Genomic DNA, 20,188 nt, shown 5'->3' with positions numbered 1-20,188 from the left:
CGGTTAAATACATCAGAATCAGTTTGGTCAAATATTTGGTTAAAAGGCATTAGTAATATTTGTTTGTGCAACTGTTCGGCTTCTCTGGTTGCGACTTGTTCGCCCTCAGAATTTGACGCTGTTCTTCACCAGCGATTTTTGATCCTGGGTATTGCAGAATTTGGATGATTTGTCGTTGCAAAGGTTTGATTGTGGTGGTTCTCCGAGCTTTGGTTTGCTCTTTGGGCCATTTGGAAAGCGAGGGCATGTATGATTTTTTAGGGTGTTGTTTTCGACCTGCAGAGTATCTACAACGCTACTCTGAGACTCCAGTTAGATTATGGCCAATGTCGAGAGGCTCTTCAGGGAACTTCCTTACTGGCGAACCATGGCTACAAGTTGATGGAGGTCCGCTGATGTCCTCCCCCTAATCCTTGGCTGAAGTGCAACACCGACGGGTCAGTACGACTTCTAGGTAATGCAGCAGGGTGTGGTCGTGTTTGTCGTGATTCCTCTGGACTGTGGCTGACTGGGTTTAGCAGAAACCTGGGAACGACAACTGTTCTTTGGGCATAACTGTGGGTGATTCTCACCATGTTATCCTTGGCTTGGAGTAAGGGCTTCTCGAGAATTATAGTGGAGAGTGACTCGAGGGTCGTTGTTCTGCTCATCAATGGAGGTTGTGGTACCTCGCATCCCTACGCCTCCATGGTTAACCAGATTCGAGAATGGATGTCGAAGAGTTGGGAGGTCCGTTGCGTTCTCATTTGGCGTGAAGCTTATCAAATGGCAGATTGCTTGGCGAACCTAGCTCATGATCTAGGATTGGGTACTCATGTTTGGGAGTCTCCCCCCTCTAGGTGTTCGAATTTACTTGTTTGTGATGTAGCGGGTGTATTGTTCCCGCGTGCTACTCGTTTGTAGTTTTCTTTTCGAGTGTCGACCTCTATTTAACCGAAAAACAAAAAAAATATTTGTTTGGTCAAATATTAGCTTAAAAGGAAAATACTTTCAAAAAAAAAATTATGATTCACCAAAAAAAATGTTTAAAAGAAACTTCCAAAAATTAAGTAACGCATGCTTTTGGAGTTAAGCATATATAAATGACACTAACCGAGAAAAAGGGTTTATTCCTGCACCTACATAAACTCCTGGCAATGACATAACGTAGAAATAAATGGAAAAGAACTTGGATCAAGTTCTTGGTATTCTTTCTATTAGAAAGAATTTCTATCAAGTTGATCTTTATTCAAATAATGAGAAATAGACTAAGTTTTTTTTTACACAGTGCAAATTGATGTATGGCTTTTAATTTCTATATACACGCATAGTTTTTCATTGGATGCACTTCATATTGCTCGGATTACAACATTTTTGGTTAGTTGAAGTTTTTTTTTTTTGTTGAAAGAATGTTAGTTGAAGTTTTAATTTTCCCCAGCTCTTCAAATTCAAAATATTTTAGATCCAAAATGATAATTCACTTTAGCCAAGTACATTATGCTTTTTGTGTACATGGTTCCTTTTTTACCCTCAATTGGATTGAATATAAAGCCTTGAGGTTGGATAGACACTTTCAAAAAACTAACTTCAGCAAATTCCACCTACCTCAGAACCTCTCAAATTAATATCAACATATAGACATAACATGTCATAGATCTGAAATTTAATTTTGGTGGCACCAACTGCAATCATTTAACTACAAAACTAGTACATCTATATACACACACCAAAACTATATCTACCACCACACACATGACAATTGACATACCGATCAGTGAACGCCCCACCAAAAATAAAGGAAAATAAATTAACCCACAGAATGTGTGGACATGGATTTGATTAAATTGTGGCCATGCTAGAAATTTGAAAGAGCAAAAAATTATTATTTTCTAGTTTCTACACAACAAATTCGTAATCTAGTAAGATCACATGAGAACATAAATTCAATTCATAGAAAAGTTATTTATTTAGAGGGACGTCAATTACATTTTTCCAAATGATATATATAGGAACATGCATCATAGATAAAAAAAATTAAAAGTGTGAAAAAGTATTCCTTTTATTTTTATATTTGAGTGAAAATAATAAATATGGGTATGATATGCAAAAGAATGTTAATAATTTTTCCCATTCACCAAAGAAAAAAAAAGTGTTAATAATATCATAAGTTTATCTTTTGAAAAAACCGCCGCATAGTACCAAAAGAACCGCTGCATAGTACTTCTACCTCTCAATTTTTTCCATATTTTTTTTATTACATCTTCACTCATTTATATTATCTTTCTTTCTCTCTATTCTTGTGTGGAGGATATACATCATGAGTGTTAATTAACCATTTTCTAATGATATAGTTAAAATAAAAAATTCCTAATTTGTTTGTTTTAAGAACTACAAAAGTGCATGTTTGGTACATAGTAAAAAATCACGGCGGACAATCATAAAAACTAAAATAAGTTACTTCTATCCACTATGATTTTTCAATGTGTATCAAAACATGCACGAAAACTATCTCTCTAATGACTACAAATGTCGTCGAAAATTTAAGGAACCATGCCAAGTCGTTGACGAGCAAGCTCACAACTAGTGTCCGTGAATCCAACCCTAGAGTTTGCCAAATCAAACTCCATCCACTTATTTTGCTGATGATGATGACCAATCACATAGGCCTCAATCCCCAACAAGTCGGAGTTTCCAAAAGTGAAACAACACACAAAATCATTCACTTGATATAAGAGTCTCTCCCCTGACACCCTCATCTCTGCTCCATCCAAAACTAGCGTCACTGTCGGTAACACTATCGAAGCACTCGCTCCACTAGCTGGAAATTGGTAACACAAGTCCATCGCTCCTTGGAACACAAAATTCGGGTCGTTAAGCGGCTTCAACACCCCTTTGGTTTGGGCCGCAAACTCATTCCTCAAAGCATTGTAAACCGACCCGAGCAGAAAAGTAAATTGAGTACCCGAATCCACCATGGTTTGACCCGCCCCTGTGTGATCGGGAACAAAAACCGACTTTGGTAACTCCAGTAACTTCTCCGAAACCTACATTCGAAAAATATATTAGCACACGACACAATATAATGTTCACTTTTTTCACTTTATTTTAAAGTAATAATTTTCATATTTCAAAATTAACTAAAATTATTGATCTAGAAAAATGACTATTTACTTTCAAAAAAATGCAATAAACTCATCAAATGCTGCAAATGCTACCTTAATCCCCTGGAGCTGGACAGTGTATGCGACCCGGTCGAAGTACGGCAACGAGTTCGTCGTCTTCACAAGAGGAGTGTACTGCAGAGGACCCAGCCACGGCAACGAGGCGGCGCCGAGGAGCAACACGCCGGAGGCATCATGGCCGGAGATGCAGTACGAGAATTTCGGAAGCTCCATTTGCGTCACGAACGACAGCGACCCACGGTTCATACCCATCAACCCAGTTGTCTTCGCATCCTCGCCGGCGTTGGAGCTGAACCCGGAATCCATGCACCCGAACACAATCCCAGGCTGTTTGTTCCCTCCGACGAAGAATGTCTCCGTGGCGAGGTTCCCCTCCACGGAGGAGGAGTCGGCGTAGGACAGGGTAGCGTGGCAGAGCTTCCTCGGGTCGCACGAAACGGGTAATGGAAAATCCCGGGTTCGGGTCGTGCAAACGGGTGAGGTGCATGGTGTTGGGGTGTAGGAGGAAGAGAGGGGTGGGTTGAAGATGGAGGAGGAGTTTGAGTTTGGAGCTTTTTTGCAGTGAAGCCATGAGAGTTCACTCCCTGTGTCGAGAACCATGGTAACGTTCTGTGGGGGCGAGCCAACGGTTAGTGTGACCGTTAAGGAGACGTTGTGATGGAATGAGAGCTTGTTTTGAGGGAGTGTTTGTGTTTTTAGAGATAGTATGAGGAGTGAGGTTTGTGTTTGTGGTGAAGGGAAAACAGAGGAAGCAGCAAAACTTGTTTGAATTTGAAGGGGAATGAAGAAAATGGACATTGTGAGGAGGAGAGGAATTGTGAGAGGTGGAGGAGAGGCCATGAATGAATTGAGAATATTGATTGAGGTTTGTGTTGGTTGGTGGTATGGTTTGGTTTTTGCTCCTCAAATTTGTTGAGTTGGAACTTTCAGGGAGAATTAAAAGTGAGAGAGAATGGAAGATATTTGGAGAAGGGTCTCTGTTGGATTGTCTTTGAGAGACAATCTTCTTAGGTGAGTCACTGGTGGTAGCAGTGAGCTGTAAAGATTCTTAAATATTTATGTAGCTGGATTGAATGAGAATTCATGTCATGACATTCATTGGAAAGTGAAGGTCTTGTTTGTTATATCCACCTTTCAAAACCGGTTCTTGAGAATATCTTGTCTAAGTAGCTTCTCTACGTGTTAGAATTGATTCTGAAGAAAGAGAAGTTGATCTAAACTGTTTAGACTAATATTAGAGATGTAGCTTTAGCTCAGCTCCTATGGGGCTTGTCCGTCATTTTTGGCAGTCGAGTTGGTGGAACATTCGCCGTCAAGTTCTGGGGTGTGAGGAGCTATTAATAAAAGACACTATGGTGCTCAAGTTAGGTATAACTCGACAGAGTAATGATATGGCTAATTGTGCGTATATGTTGAATAATGTCATGCACTATTTATAAAGTGATGTTGACTGTCAATCATCGTCATGTAGCGGTGACATTCCCTGACAGACTCAACGTAGGATGTAGGAGATCGTTGGGTCGTAACAGAGAATGCCCTTGACGAGCCAGATGAGACTCATTAGTGCTTATCTGTTTCCTCAGCCACATAAAGTTATAGACCCTTATGTAAATATCTCTAATGCGCTGAAAGGTTGATTATATGGATCATTCCGCAAAGATACACCTATGTAAATATTTGTTGCGAGGTATGATTCTAATTACGTCCTCAGGTCAAGTCATCCACAAACATCAAACTGGGTAGGTTTCGCTCGCTTGAGTCAATATATGCTATGGACCGTATCCTACGATGACTAGCTGACAATGGACTGAACCATGAAAGCTCATGCGAATACTTAGAGTTGATTATGGCTTAAAATTCATTTGTAAAGATTTTCCAAATTAACATACATTAATCACTCTATTTTTTTTTTCAGTGAATTCTAGATTATTAGTTCACAATTAGACACAAACCAGCACATAGTCAAGGTCAAGGGGGTGTGAAGCTCGTTAATTAGATGATCACCTAACATTGAGGATGTGAAATTTCTTTTGATAGTGACGGTACATGTCAACATATTTGCTATTGTTATTAGATAGTTAATATCATTAGGACTGCACATGAGATTCTTCTTTTTCTCACATGAGATTCTTCTTTTTCTCTCATACAGAGCATTTGTAATTGGATAAAAATAAAATCAATTGTCTTTTGGACGTCTTATCTTATTTGTCCAATTCATATTCGTACATGGAGACATTATATCATATGCTTGAAGACATGATTAAAAATCAAAAGTGAGCCAAAGAAAAAAAAAAAGGAAGGCTCAATGTTTGATGCTACCGACACTTTCTTAGGGTAAAGGCTCTCCCTTGAAGGCAAAAGGCGTAGACAAAAGTGCAGTGTTACAGGAAAACCCGGAGGAGCCCAGAAACCACCAAAAACTGCTGCTTAAATATAAGAGATGGTCTATTAATTAATTATCATTCCCCTGTTAATTAACTATAATCTATTGATATTGAGGAATGATTTGAAAGTTCAGCTGCACGCTAATCTAAATGCTAGATGTATATATGTATTGTGGGTTTGGTATCATGAGTGTAACATAATGAACTTTTAATTACCACAATTCATAAAAAAAAATTGTTCATTTTTTCTGTTAAAGTTAGTACTAAATACTAATTGTGCGTTTGCACTTGTATTAACGGGATCCAAACATATCAAGCGAGGTTGACTGCATGCTTTCTATCAGTCAAATAGAATGCAAAACTTTCCAACAAGATTAGACCCTGCATTTGGTTTATGTTCTTTTTCTTGAGTTATTGGTCCCTCTTGTGTGTTGTTGAAATGAGGTGAATGGTATTTATACATTCAAAGTTAGACTCTTCGATGTCATAACAAATAATAATGATACATATACAAACAAAAGTTACGATAAATATTCGACGGTAAATTTTAACTGCCACAATTTATAGTGTAATATAAAAAAAACTTTTTATAGTTTAAGAAAGCTACATTTTTAAACGGTCACTAAATTTTTATGTTTATTAATAGAGAGCGAATACTTCCGCTAATTTTCTTACCATTTGTATTTAGCGGCCGTCGTACGCATTCTAGGGAGCCTGGCTTTGTCGAGCTCTCTGTGGATGGAAGTATGGTGCTCGGAACGAACACAATATGGTGCTCGCAAGATTGTGTGCTTCTCTGATTGTGTTGAGTTGGTTGATGTGGTAACATGGGTGCAAGATGTCTGTTAGTTCTGGGATAGAGATGTTATTCTATAGGTTAGGGAGATGCTTCAGCGGAGCTAGCAAATCTTGGTGTGCCATATTCCTCGGAATTGAAATATAGTGGCGTATGCTCTAACTAAGTTTGCAACTAGCACTTGTTGTAGTTCACGAGTTTGGAGGCTACACCATCTATGGTGGTGCCCCTACTTTACCAGAATGTTTTAGCGTAGTTGTTTTTTTTTTTCGTTTATCTTCCATTTGTAATTAAAAAAAATGGTCGCGCATTCACGAGGTCAATGTATTAGGACTCCATGTGAGAAATGTATCTTCTCTAAATCACTACAAAACAAACACAATTGTGTGTTTTCAACATTTGCAAGCTTTCTTCATGATACTGCCACGTCTTCCACCGTCTCTCCATCTCAGAAGCAACATTTATTGCACTTTTTTTTACCATTCCTCACTTCTTCAACTCTACCAGCTAGCTCTTATCACAAACAAACTTTGAAGTTGTCGACTGATTAGAAAATGATTCATTGATCACGTGATACATGACCACAAAATGATTCTTATAGTTTGTGTAAAATGTTCATCAACTTAATCCCTCAAATAACTAATTTAACCAACATATATATTATCTAACCACAAAAATTAATTTAATTGATATTTTACACAATTAGGAATTGTAAAAGGTATTTCCAAGTCTAGAAATGAAATTATCGGCGCCCAACATTTTTAGTGAAAAATTTAACCATTCGCTTGTTAAAAATAATAGATAGTGTTAACAACATAGATGGTTATGTTATGTAGTTTATTTGTAGTCTCACATCGCTTATGTAGTCTATTTGTAAGTCTCACATCGCTTAGAATAAGGAGGAGGTTGACTTACTCCTACTATATATAGGCACCTCATTGTAAGCATTATACACACCAAAGAGAAATATTACTATCTAGTGTAGTCGTGGACGTAGGTACACACATTGTCTTCTGAACCACGTTAAAAATTCATGTGTGATATTTCTTTCTCTCTTATCTCTTTTCTATTATTGCTCCCAACAACTGGTATCAGAGCTTCAAGTTCGTGGGAAAGATCCTCAGTTTAGAGGAAGAAGTGGGAGCAATGGCGTTGGAAGAAGGGAAGGTGAAGATTGAGAGGTTTGATGGCAGAGATTTCGGGTTTTGGAAGATGCAGATGGAGGACTATCTGTACCAAAAGAAGTTGTATCAACCCTTGACAGGGAAGAAGCCAGACGACATGAAGCAGGAAGAATGGAGCCTGTTAGATCGACAGGCCCTTGGTGTGATCAGATTGACGTTATCCAAAAATGTTGCGTTCAACATAGTGAATGAGAAGACTGATGCAGATCTGATGAAGGCATTATCAAATATGTACGAGAAGCCATCTGCCGCCAATAAAGTACATCTGATACGACGTCTATTCAATCTCAGAATGGGAGAAGGTAACTCTGTAACTGATCATATTAATAGCTTTAATACAATTATTTTGCAGCTATCGTCAGTGAAGATTACCTTTGACGACGAATTGATGGCCTTGAGTCTGTTACAATCCTTACCGGATAGTTGGGCTGCAACTGTCATTGCGGTCAGTAACTCTGCAAGGGATAACAAGCTCAAGTTTGATGACATCAGAGACCTGATCTTAAGTGAGGATATTCACAGGAAAGATTCAGGAGAGTCTTCAAACGCTTCCAGTTCAGCATTGAATACTGAAAGTAGAGGAAGAGGTAGCCAGAAGAGTCACAATCAAGCCCAAGGCCGAGGCAGATCAAAATCAAGAGGAAGAAGTCAGACAAGAGTTAGGAATGACATCACTTGCTGGAATTGTGACAAGAAAGGTCACTTCACCAATCAATGCAAAGCCCCGAGGAAGAAGAATAATTACCAAAAGAGGCAAGATGATGATGAATCTGCTAATGCAGCAACTGAGGAAGTAGCAGACGCATTAATTTGCAGCTTGGATAGTCCTGTTGATTCATGGGTTATAGATTCAGGTGCATCTTTTCATACTATTCCTTCAAAAGAATTATTATCTAACTATATCTCTAGAAAGTTGGGAAAGGTTTATCTTGCAGATGGAAAACCACTTGATATTGTGGGAAGAGGTGATATTGATATCAGATCCTCTAATGGAACTCTCTGGACATTGCATAATGTCAGACATGTCCCTGGAATAAAGAGAAATTTGATCTCCATTGGCCAGTTGGATGATGAGGGTTATCACACCACTTTTGGGGGTGGAGCTTGGAAGGTGACGAAAGGCAATCTGGTTGTAGCTCGTGGAAAGAAACGAGGCTCCCTTTATATGGTTGCAGAGGAGGACATGATAGCAGTAACTGAAGCTGTCAATAGCTCATCTATATGGCATCAAAGACTTGGACACATGAGTGAAAAAGGAATGAAGATCATGACATCAAAGGGTAAGATGTCAAATTTGAAGCATGTTGATCTTGGTGTTTGTGAGCATTGCATTTTGGGAAAACAGAGAAGGGTTAGCTTCTCAAAAGCAGGCAGGAAATCAAAATCAGAAAAGCTCGAACTGGTGCATACAGATGTGTGGGGTCCAGCCCTAGTGAAATCTCTTGGAGGCTCACGCTATTATGTCACCTTCATAGACGACTCAACAAGAAAGATATGGGTTTATTTTCTCAAAAATAAATCTGATGTGTTTTCTATGTTTAAAAGGTGGAAAAAAGAAGTTGAAAATCAGGCAGGCTTGAAGATTAAGAGTCTGAAATCTGATAATGGCGGAGAGTATGACAGCCAGGAGTTCAAAAAATTTTGTTCAGAAAATGGGATCAAAATGATCAAGACAATACCAGGTACACCTGAGCAAAATGATGTCGCGGAAAGAATAAACAGGACCTTGAACGAAAGGGCTAGATGTATGCGAATCCAATCCGGGTTGCAAAAAATGTTTTGGGCATATGCCATTAATACAACAGCTTACCTGATAAATCGGGGACTATCTGTTCCTTTGGATTATCAGTTGCCTGAAGAGGTATGGTCTGGAAAGGAGGTAAGTCTTTCACATTTAAAAGTCTTCAGTTGTGTCTCTTATGTTCTCATAGACTTCAATAGGAGAGACAAATCGGACCTCAAGGCCATAAAATGTTTCTTTATTGGTTATGAGTCTGATATGTATGGCTACAGGTTTTGGGATGAACAAAACAGGAAAATCATTAGAAGTAGAAATGTCACTTTTAATGAAAGTGTGCTTTATAAAGACAGGTCTTCTGCAGAATCTATGAGTTCAAGTAAACAGTTGGAACTTTCTAAAAGAGTGACATTGGAAGAAATTTCAGAAAGCAATGTAGCCAAAAGAAACCAGATTAATCCCGAGAACGAGGATGATGAGGTAGAAGTTGAGCTAGAACAAGAGCCAACAACAGTAATTGAAACTCCTATAACTCAAGTGAGGAGATCTACAAGAACGCCGAAAGCACCACAAAGGTATTCTCCTTCGTTGAATTATTTGTTGTTAACTGATGTTGGAGAGCAAGAATATTTTGGTGAAGCAATGCAGGGGAATGACTCTATCAAGTGGGAGTTAGCAATGAAAGACGAGATGACATCTCTTCAGAAGAATGGAACATGGTCTCTGACCAAGTTACCAGAAGGAAAGAAAGCTCTGCAGAATAGATGGGTCTATAGACTAAAGGAAGATTTATATGACACAACCTGAAGGTTTTGAAGTTCCAGGCATGAAGAATCTTGTATGCAAGCTTCACAAAAGCTTGTATGGTCTGAAACAGGCACCGAGACAGTGGTACAAGAAGTTTAATGAGTTTATGAGCAACTCAGGTTTTAATAGATATGACATGGATCATTGTTGCTATGTTAAGAAATTTGCTGACAGTTATATTATTCTTGCTTTGTATGTTAATGACATGTTGATAGCATGATCAAATATGACTGAAATTAACAGATTGAAGCAACAGATGTCAGAAGACTTTGAGATGAAGGATCTTGGTCCAGCCAAACAAATCCTTGGTATGAGAATTTCCAGAAATAGATCCGAAGGTATTTTGAAGCTGTCCCAAGAGAAATATGTTGAAAAATTACTTGACAAATTCAATGTTGGAGATGCCAATACCAGAAGCACCCCTTTGGGAAATCACTTAAAGTTTTCAAAGAAGCAGTCCCCACAAACAGATGAAGAAGAAAGTCACATGTCAACAGTTCCATATGCATCTGCAGTAGGAAGCTTGATGTATGCTATGGTTTGTAACAGACCTGATATAGCACATGCAGTGTGAGTTGTCAGCAGATTCATGTCAAACCCTGGGAAGGAGCATTGGGAATGTGTAAAGTGGATACTGAGATATCTGAAGGGTTCTTCAAGAATATGTCTATGCTTTAGAAGAAATGATCTCACTTTACAGGGGTTTTCTGATGCAGATCTAGGAGGAGACTCAGATGGTGGAAAAAGCACCACATGCTATATTTTCACATTAGGAGGAATTGCTGTGAGTTGGAAGTCTAAACTTCAAAATAGAGTTGCTCTCTCAACCACTGAATCAGAATATGTTGTCATTTCAGAAGCAGCTAAGGAGATGATATGGCTGAAGAATTTTCTCAAAGAATTGGGAAAAGAACAAGATGTTCCTCCATTGTTTAGTGACAGTCAAAGTGCTATTTGCCTTGCAAAAAATCCTGCCTTTCACTCCAGATGCAAGCACATACAGATGAAGTATCACTTCATCAGAGAACTTATCAATGATTAATAATTATCTATGTTGAAGATCTTAGGATCAGAGAATCCAGCTGATATGTTGACCAAGACTGTTACAGCTGATAAGCTGAGGCTTTGCATTGCCTCAGCTGGCCTTCGAGGATAATTGAAGACGAAGGCGCTGCACTAGGTGGAGAGCAGATTAACTTATTGCTTACAAGAAGTTACTACAATTAGACTCCAAGTGAGAGAATTGTTATGTTATGTAGTCTATTTGTAGTCTCACATCGCTTATGTAGTCTATTTGTAAGTCCCACAACGCTTAGAATAAGGAGGAGGTTGACTTACTCCTACTATATATAGACACCTCATTGTAAGCATTATACATACCAAAGAGAAATATTACTACCTAGTGTAGCCGTGGACATAGGTACACACATTGTGTTCTGAACCACGTTAAAAATTCTTGTGTGATATTTCTTTCTCTGTTCTCTCTTTTCTATTATTGCTCCCAACATACATAAAATTGTTTCTCTTGATGCAAGAAAGCTGTTGAGAGGTCATTAATTCTTGTCCGTTTTTGCAGTTAAGTCCCGTACAGGGACCATCCAAAGCAATCAAACTTGAAATAGAAAAACAGATCCAATTCTAGTCTTTTGGTTTGAAAATTGCACATAATGACACTGGTAATATAGGTGTAGCAAACGCATGTAATTGAAAGTTCAAAAGCTACCTATTTTAAATTTTTGGCGATGTAAACAAGCTAAAGGTTTCGTGCTATTAACGACTTTCTTTTTCTTATTTTTCCCTCATGATTGAAAAAGAAATATCAGATGCTTCTTTTTAATTAAGGGTGGTTGAAACTTGAATTATGTTGATACATTTTGTTATCATCCCATCATCTATTGTAAGCCGCGTGTCATAGGCATAAAGTGTTATCAAATTCCCGCTTAATTTTGCTATTGAATGAACAATGGAATTTCACAAGTTGATTTGGAAAAAGAAACTCTAATGGTTGATAGCAATTTCTCAACTAAGCAATTGGAGAGTGACACAATTTTCATACTTTGCAATCCAATTCCCACAGTTTTATTTTCTGCCGCATGCAGACAGCTAATTGATCTCTAGTTTAGTCTAAAATTGATCTCTTCAATGGATTTGAATTATTGTATTTTGAAAATAAAGAAGAGAATAAATCATAGGAAATTCACCCCTAATTCTAATTGAATTCTTCCTAATATTATTTCTATTTTGATGAACCTGTTCTCACCAATCCTTTTCAAATAGGAAAAGAAAAACTTTCTCACGGAGCCCCAGAATCACCTATCAGCTATAAAATCTATTACTTATTTGAAATTCTAAAAAGTTTACTTAATTATTTTTTATATGATATAGTTGTGAGAAATTGATTGGGTACCTTTCTCATTGATTTATAAATAATATATATACATGAGTTATAACGTATGGTCAACTAACTAATTATGACACAACGTAATTACAGGAGAATAATCAGAAATTATTACAACGAATATTCTATTCTATCACACCCCCGCAGTCGAAGCGGGAGGGTCACAGACGGTTAGACTGGTCCGAAAATCATCGAAAAGAACACGGGGAAGACCTTTGGTGAAGATATCTGCAATCTGGTATCGGGAAGGAACATGAAGAACTCGTACCTGACCACGTGCTACCTTTTCCCGAACAAAATGAATATCCATCTCAATATGTTTTGTACGCTGATGCTGCACAGGATTACCAGAGAGATAGATGACACTAACATTGTCACAATACACCAAAGTGGCCCGTGGAAGCGGAAAGTGAAGCTCCAGGAGAAGATTACGAAGCCAACAAGATTCAGAAACAACATTAGCTACACCTCGATACTCAGCCTCAGCACTGGAACGGGAGAGAGTAGGCTGCCGTTTAGAAGACTAGGAGATGAGGTTGTCACCAAGGAATACACAATAGCCAGACGTGGAACGTTGAGTGTCAGGACATCCACCCCAATCAGCATCAGTGTAAGAAAGGAGCTTCTGAATGGGATATGGGGTCAAAGACAAGCCAAAATGAATAGTACCCTGAACATAACGCAAGATGCGTTTGAGAGCAAGCATGTGATCTGTGCAAGGAGCATGCATGTGAAGGCAAACCTGCTGAACAACATAAGAGATATCAGGGCGAGTAAAAGTGAGATACTGTAATGCACCTGCAAGACTCCGATATAGAGTGGGATCCTCATAAGGAGTGCCGGAGGAGGTGCTGAGCTTCTGTTTGGTGTCAATAGGAGTGGCAGACGGTTTGTAGGACGCCATGCCAGCACGCTCAATAATCTCTGAGGCATAAGTACTCTGACTCAGAAAGAGGCCATGAGGATGGCGATGAACGACAATGCCCAGAAAATAGCTCAGAGGGCCTAGATCCTTCATCGCAAATTCAGAGGCCAAGAGAGACATGATCTAACGTCGAAGATCTTGAGTGGAAGTGATGAGGATGATGTCATCAACATAAAGTAGGATGTATGCCATGTCAGAACCCTGTCTGTAGATGAAGAGAGAGTGATCTGAAGTGATATGGCGAAAACCAATGGTGGCTGCATAATCAGAAAAACGTTGGTACCACGCCCTGGGAGCTTGCTTGAGGCCATAGAGGGATTTTTTCAAGCGACAGACATGATCAGGACGATGTGGGTCACGAAAACCGAGACGTTGATGCATGTAGACAGTCTCATGAAGATCACCATGCAGAAAGGCATTCTGGACGTCGAGTTGGTGAATGGGCCAAGACTTGGAGAGAGAGCTATGGTGAGAACATTGCGAATTGTAGCAGGCTTCACCACTGAGCTAAAAGTCTCATCACAATCAACACCTGCAACTTGTGACCTGCCATCACCTACAAGACGAGCTTTGTAACGCTCAAAAGAGCCATCAGATGTTTTCTTATGCCGAAAAATCCACATACAACGAATAATATTAGCATCACAAGGTCGAGGGACTAAATCCCACGTCTTATTTCTAATAAGAGCATCAAATTTAGATTGCATTGAGGATTGCCAATTCGGGTCTGACAAAGCAAGTTTGGGGTTCTTTGGTAGAGGAGATATAGCAGGATCAGATATAGAGGCCGAGAGGATGAATAGCTTTCGGGGTTTAGCAATACACGTCATGCTACGAGTGGTGACGGTCCTATTAGGTCGAGTCGGTGGCTGCGGTGGTGTCGGTGCTGAGGCCGGGGGCTGGGGGCTAGTTGGGATAGAAGCAGTGGGTGGCTGTTGGCTGATGGAAGAGGTTGGTTGGTCGGCAACGTTGGTGGCCGAGGTGGCTGGCTCATCTGCAACAGGCTGATGTAACTGATTCTTCCACTGATGAACTATATAAGGATGTAAGTCATCATTTTAAAAATCATAAGAATGAGGGGGAGGTGGGTGTAGTTTGGCAAAAGGAAATTGGGTCTCATCAAAGATAACATGCCGCGAAATTATTATTTTTCTGTTCGACAAATCAAAACATTTGTAACCTCTATGATTGGACGGGTAACCCAAAAAGACACACGGAGTGGAGCGAGGTTGTAGCTTGTGTATAGTAGCAGAAGGAAATAAAGGATAACACAGACAAACAAATATCCGAAGGTGTGCATAGGAAGGAGTACGATGATATAATAATTGTGTGGGAGATTGATTCTTGAGTGTTTTGTGAGGAAGTATGTTCAAAAGATAAGTCGCCATTTCAAGTGCATGAGGCCAAAAGGAGTCAGGAACAGAAGAATGAGCAAGGAGAGTGCAAATCATATTGTTAATGGTTCGTATTTTCCGCTCCGCTTTCCCATTTTGAGATGAGGTATGTGGGCAAGAGAAGCGAAAAACAAGGCCATGATCATTGCAGTAGTTGCGAAAAAGCTCATTATTATATTCACCGCCATTATCACATTGAAAACATTTGACAGGTTGCCTAAACTGGGTTTTAATAAGAGTAACAAGAGAGGTAAACATGTCAAACACTTGTGATTTGCGAGAAATGGGGAAAGTCCACAAGAAATCTGTGAAATCATCCAAAAAAAGAACATAATACTTATGACTAGTAGAACTCAAAACAGGAGATGTCCATAAGTCACTGTGGACAATATCAAAAGGCATCAATGTAGTAGTTCTTGAATCATAAAATGGCAACTTAACATGCTTGCCAAAAACACAAGAATCACAAATGACAGACGAATCAAAAGGTTCACTACAAATTAACTTATTTGTGCGAAGGGAATTCAAAACGGAGGCTCCAGGATGTCCAAGTCGACGATGCCAGAGAGTGGAGGTGAGACCGACAAAATTGGTGGGAGCAGTGACTGGATAGAGGTCGCCGAAACTATCACATCTAAGAAAAGGGATCCCCGTCTGAAAATCAGAGATAGAGAAACCAAACGGGTCAAATGAGACAGAGACATTATTGTCAGTAGTGAGTTGTCGTACAGAAATTAAATTTTTAATAATTTGCGGGGCATGCAAAACACGGTTTAGGTTAAGAGGTTGGTGAGAGGTGGGTATGGTTGTGGTGCCGGTACCGTGAATGGGAATCTCATGTCCACTGCCAACAATAACAGTCTGATTTGAATTACACAAATTAGAGTAAGACGAGAGTTTACCTTGCGACGCCGTGGTGTGAGATGTCGCTCCAGTATCCATGTACCACTGATTGTTCGGAGGGTGGAGAGACATGGTGTGCAAGGCAGCCTCTATGTCGGTAGGAGCTAGAGAGGATGTGGTAGCTGCATACGCCTGTGGGCGCTGACCGAGGATGCCTGGTTGCTTTGGAGGAGTGTTGGGGCGCTGCCACAGAGCGGTGGGATATGGGCACAGAGGCATAGCCCAGAGCGGTGTGGAATAACCCCACTGTTGCCAGGCAGGATACGGTTGCTGCTGCCAAGGAGAAGGCCACGGTGGAGGGGCATTGGGAGCACTTGGGGGACCAGTAGGTCGAGAACCACCACGGTGACCGCGTCCTCCGCTACGACCCTGATTTCCACGGGAACGAGAGCGGTTGTTGGAGCGACGATTGCTATTATGTGAGGAATCATCAGAATGACTCGGATGGGACGTGTGCATGGCAGCATGAGAGCTATGACTCACCATCTTTGCCATACCAGATTCTTCCAATGTGAGCATGGAGCGAGCCTGGTTGAAAGTAGGAAGAGGATTGCTCTGCCGAATCAGAGTAGCAACACCACGATAAGCATCAGAAAGACCAGAGATCAGCTGAAGAACGAGACAGTGATTGTTGTTAGGAGCGCCAACATTCTTCAGCTGGTCAGAGAGCGTCTTGAGACGCTGGCAATAGGAAGATACATTGGGAAAGTTATCCATGCGAGTAGTAGAAAACTCTTGCTCAAGAGTGATAGCACGAGCATTCTGATTGTCCTGGAAAATGTCTCTCAAATCATTCCAGGCTCCCATAGCAGTTGAACCGGGTACAAGAATGGTGTTCAAAGGGTCAAATGAAATAGTGGAGTAAATCCATTGAAGAACCTTTTTTTCAAGAGTGTTCCATAATTCCTTCTCATCGTCGGTGACCGGAGTCGGTGGTGCCTTCCCCGTGGGAGGTTCAATATGATGAAGAACCTTGTGGGAGTCTGCATGAATGCGGAACAATTCTGCCCAAGTGCCATACTGATCTGTCTCCATCTCAAGAACGATAGGAATGTGATTCTTGATGTTGGATACAGTGAAGGCGGGGTGAAACGCTTGTTTAGCACCGGAGGCGGTTTTGGCCTTGGAGACGCTGTTGCCGGTATCGCTGTTCTCGGAGTCTGACATGGTTCCGAAAGAGAGTGGAACGACGGTGGAGAACGTGGGCTGAAGGAGCGGCGGTGACCAGAGTGCTTAGATCGGGAGGCTACGCGACTGGAAGAGAGAAGGGCGCGCGGTGCAGGGGCACGGGTCACGCGGGTCAGAAGAGCACGGCGGCGTTGCTGGAGGCGCGCGAGGGAGAGAAACCAGAGCACGGGTCTGGGTCGCGGGTGTCTGGGTCGCGTGAGGCAGAGACCTGTGTGCGGGCTGGGTTTGTGTAAGGCCCTATTTTAGTTTGTATTGTTTTTGAGAAAGATTGAATAAAATGAGGGTTTTGTTCAAGTTTGAGAAATTGACAGATTACAACTGTCAACTTGTGTGAATTTTTATAGGGTCTTAACGACCTCATTTGGGAAAACTTTCTTCATGAGTGTTGTAGCCCTTTAAGTGTAGAAAATTCTCGAAGTGGAATCAGGACATTCCGATCTCTGTAGCTCGAGATATTCGAATTTTACCGAGCAGGGTTCTGGCTGTAAAGTGCCAGCGAATTTATTAATGTGTTTTTATTTTTATTCCGAATTTGGTTGGGTTTTTAATTAAAAATAGTTGGGTTTTAATTATGTTCAGACCTGATTAGGGTTGATTAGTGGGCCATAGGTTTAAGTGGTTTGGGCTTAAAAAGGTAAAAGCCAAACCCTAGCCCACATGTTGGTTTGCATGGGTTTTAGTCAAGAGGGGGAGAAACCCTATTTTCTAAGAATCAGAAAACAGAAGTTGCACCCACACTCTTTCACGTTAGAAACCAGAGGAAAAGAGAGAAGAGAGAGCTTGAGAGAGAAGAGGAGCGCCGCCGCCCAAGCCGCCACCACCACTCACGACGCGCGCGCGAGAGATAGCTTGCGAGAGGGAGAGAGATCGCGAGTGGAAGAGGGAGTGACCGCGAGCAAGGCAAGGAGGTTTGGACAGCAGGAGAACCATCTTCTTTCTTTCTATTTTCAAGCTCTAAAACAAGCTAAGGGCTGGTCCTAGAACTTGGGTAGTTTGTTAGGAACTTGTTGCTATGTTTGGTTGTGAAGAATCTTGATTGTTGAGGGTTTGCATGAGGGTTTGGGTTGAAGGTTTGTTTGCTGTACTATTATGATATGAGACCTATGTGATTTGATTTTTATTGCTGGAACATAGCTTAAAGCCTTGGGCTGAAATGGTTTATAGCTTAAACTAGAGGTGGGAGTTTCGCTGCCAGTTTCCTGTACTGGACAGCGGACTTCAGAACCCCTTTTTACCTGTTTATGGTTGTCAAATGAAAAAGTGATTAAAATGAAAGTTGTAGATTTTCGAAATAGCTTTCCGGAAATATAAAAATCATAATTTTTGGTTTAGTAATGTGATCTGGGGGTAGTTTTTAGTAACTGTTACACCTGCTGTCTTTCCTGTTCCGGACAGTAAGATTTAAGGCCTAATATCACCTAATTATGGGACTCAAATGAACAAGTGTTTAACTAGAGAGTTGTAGATATTTAAAATAGATTTCCAGAAAGGTATCATACGTGATTTTTGGTTGAAAGATACATTCTGTGGCTCTGTTTTTGTGAAAGTTGTTTCTGCTGTCAATATGTTGAGTTGCGAAAATGTTTTGAAGTTTTGTTTAGGAACATGTGTTTAGGAGATGCTGTGAGTTATATGTTGTTAAGCCTTGGTACTTGCCTTGTTGTGCTGTTGTGACATAATATGCATGTTTTTATGTATATGGCTATTCTTAAATGATTTCACATTGTTTAATTGGTTATTTGTACAAAAGGGTCGCTCACCTAGCCGTAATCCCCTTTTGTGCAATGTGAATGTTGTGTTGCTATCTTTAGTTTTGTGATGAGAATAAAAGACTCTAGGAAGACTTGACTTAGAGCCTCAATATAAGAGAAAGAGAAATAACTCGCTTGAAGTAAAAAGTGAAAATGTGATTAATGGAACATAGGTCTAGGTGAGACTATGTACCATGAGAATGATGGTGCCGTTAGAGACAAACAGTTACTTGCACGCGAGGGTGTTTGTGGGTTGTACGGTGTGTCCCCACGTGATTTGGTTGACTGCGGTCACCTTGTGATTTTGTGGGTTGTACGGTGTGTCCCCACGTGATTGAGGGTTGTACGGTGTGTCCCCTCCAAGAATTGTTCATCTGCGAATGATCGTGAATATGGCCATTGGTGTTGAGGTGGTTGTGTGAATGGTGAGGTCGCTAGCCTAACTGAACTTAGGTGACTGACTGAGATATAACTTAAAGATTATGCTTATTATACCTTGTTATTTATGAGAGTACATGTATATGTTAATGTTTTTATGAGAATATGAGACCTGACCCTTGCACTACTTGTTTATGTGTTTATTTGGGGGGGGGGGTAGATGGTCGTGAAGATAACGACGACGACTCATTCTTGGGAGTTGATACTACGTGACGAGCCACTACTGGATGACGACTACACTCCTGAAGAAGAGGAAGAAGATAAAGAGGAAGGGGCCAAGGATATGGTTGGGTTGAGAGTACCGAGTTTTGGAAGCATTGAACCATTACTTTATTTTAGTTGAGATAGTTTAACTTGATGTAATTTACTTTGAAGTTTTTCATACTCTTTTCACTGATTAATAAAGTTTGAGGTTTACGTTGATGATTATTTCCGCAAGTTTGAAATGGTTAAGTTTCAAGAATTTTGTAAAATTGAACTTTTGTCACTAATTGAAGATTAATTAATTAAACGACGAGAATTCACGACGTTTTGGTTACTGTGTGACACTCGAGAAATCGGGGCGTTACAGTCTGGGTCGCGGGTGTCTGGGTCGCGTGAGGCAGAGACCTGTGTGTGGGCTGGGTCGCGGGTCTGGTTCGCCTGACAGGGACGCACAGCGCGGCGCTTGGGCGCGGCGAGAGGGCTGCTGGCGCTGCGGCGCGGGAAGAAGGTGTGTCTGGCCGCTGGTCAAAACAGAGGGAGACCAGTCAAACCAGAGAAGAACAGGCGCAGGAGAGAGAGAAAAAAAAAGAAATTAGGTTAATTTTGGATCAAAATTGAACTGCTGATACCATGTGAGAAATTGATTGGGTACCTTTCTCATTGATTTGTGAATAATATAAATACATGAGTTATAACGTATGGTCAACTAACTAATTATGACACAACGTAATTACAGGAGAATAATCAGAAATTATTACAACGAATATTCTATTCTATCAATAGTAAAATGGAATTTCCAAATGCCAACCAGAAAAATAAGAGTTTCTTTTTTATAATTTTAAGTTGCAGTCTGTAGTTGCAACCAATACAAATCAAATTGATAAAACAAAGAAAAACTAGATACCTACTACAGGCCA

At 40.4% G+C, this 20,188-nt stretch overlaps 1 protein-coding gene and 1 long non-coding RNA gene across 2 annotated transcripts; one reads left to right on the top strand and one right to left on the bottom strand.

Moving 5' to 3' along the window:
- Positions 1-2,417: 2,417 nt before the first annotated feature.
- Positions 2,418-4,192, bottom strand: LOC130733706 (aspartic proteinase PCS1-like). The gene is made up of 2 exons (XM_057585947.1): positions 3,195-4,192; positions 2,418-3,023 (listed from the first exon to the last, which is right to left on the bottom strand). Exons 1-2 carry the CDS (start codon positions 3,999-4,001, stop codon positions 2,520-2,522), a joined length of 1,311 nt encoding a protein of 436 aa, XP_057441930.1. The 5' UTR covers positions 4,002-4,192; the 3' UTR covers positions 2,418-2,519.
- A 13,399-nt stretch (positions 4,193-17,591) lies between these two features.
- On the top strand, positions 17,592-19,496 carry LOC130731614 (uncharacterized). The gene is made up of 2 exons (XR_009016762.1): positions 17,592-17,948; positions 19,228-19,496. It is a non-coding gene; the product is annotated as an uncharacterized LOC130731614 (long non-coding RNA).
- The last annotated feature ends 692 nt before the right edge of the window (positions 19,497-20,188 follow it).

Source organism: Lotus japonicus, chromosome 1, assembly GCF_012489685.1.
Source record: "Lotus japonicus ecotype B-129 chromosome 1, LjGifu_v1.2".
NCBI lineage: Eukaryota > Viridiplantae > Streptophyta > Magnoliopsida > Fabales > Fabaceae > Lotus > Lotus japonicus.
Note: the sequence above shows the minus strand (reverse complement) of the source record. Positions and strands in the feature narration are given on the sequence as shown.

Bases quoted from the DNA above. Each gene is read 5' to 3' on its own strand.
- LOC130733706 (XM_057585947.1), bottom strand. From the start codon at position 4,001: ATGGCCTCTCCTCCACCTCTCACAATTCCTCTCCTCCTCACAATGTCC. The intron at 3,024-3,194 runs GTAGCATTTGCA...TTTCGAATGTAG, and splicing joins TCCAGCTCCAGGGGATTAAG to GTTTCGGAGAAGTTACTGGA.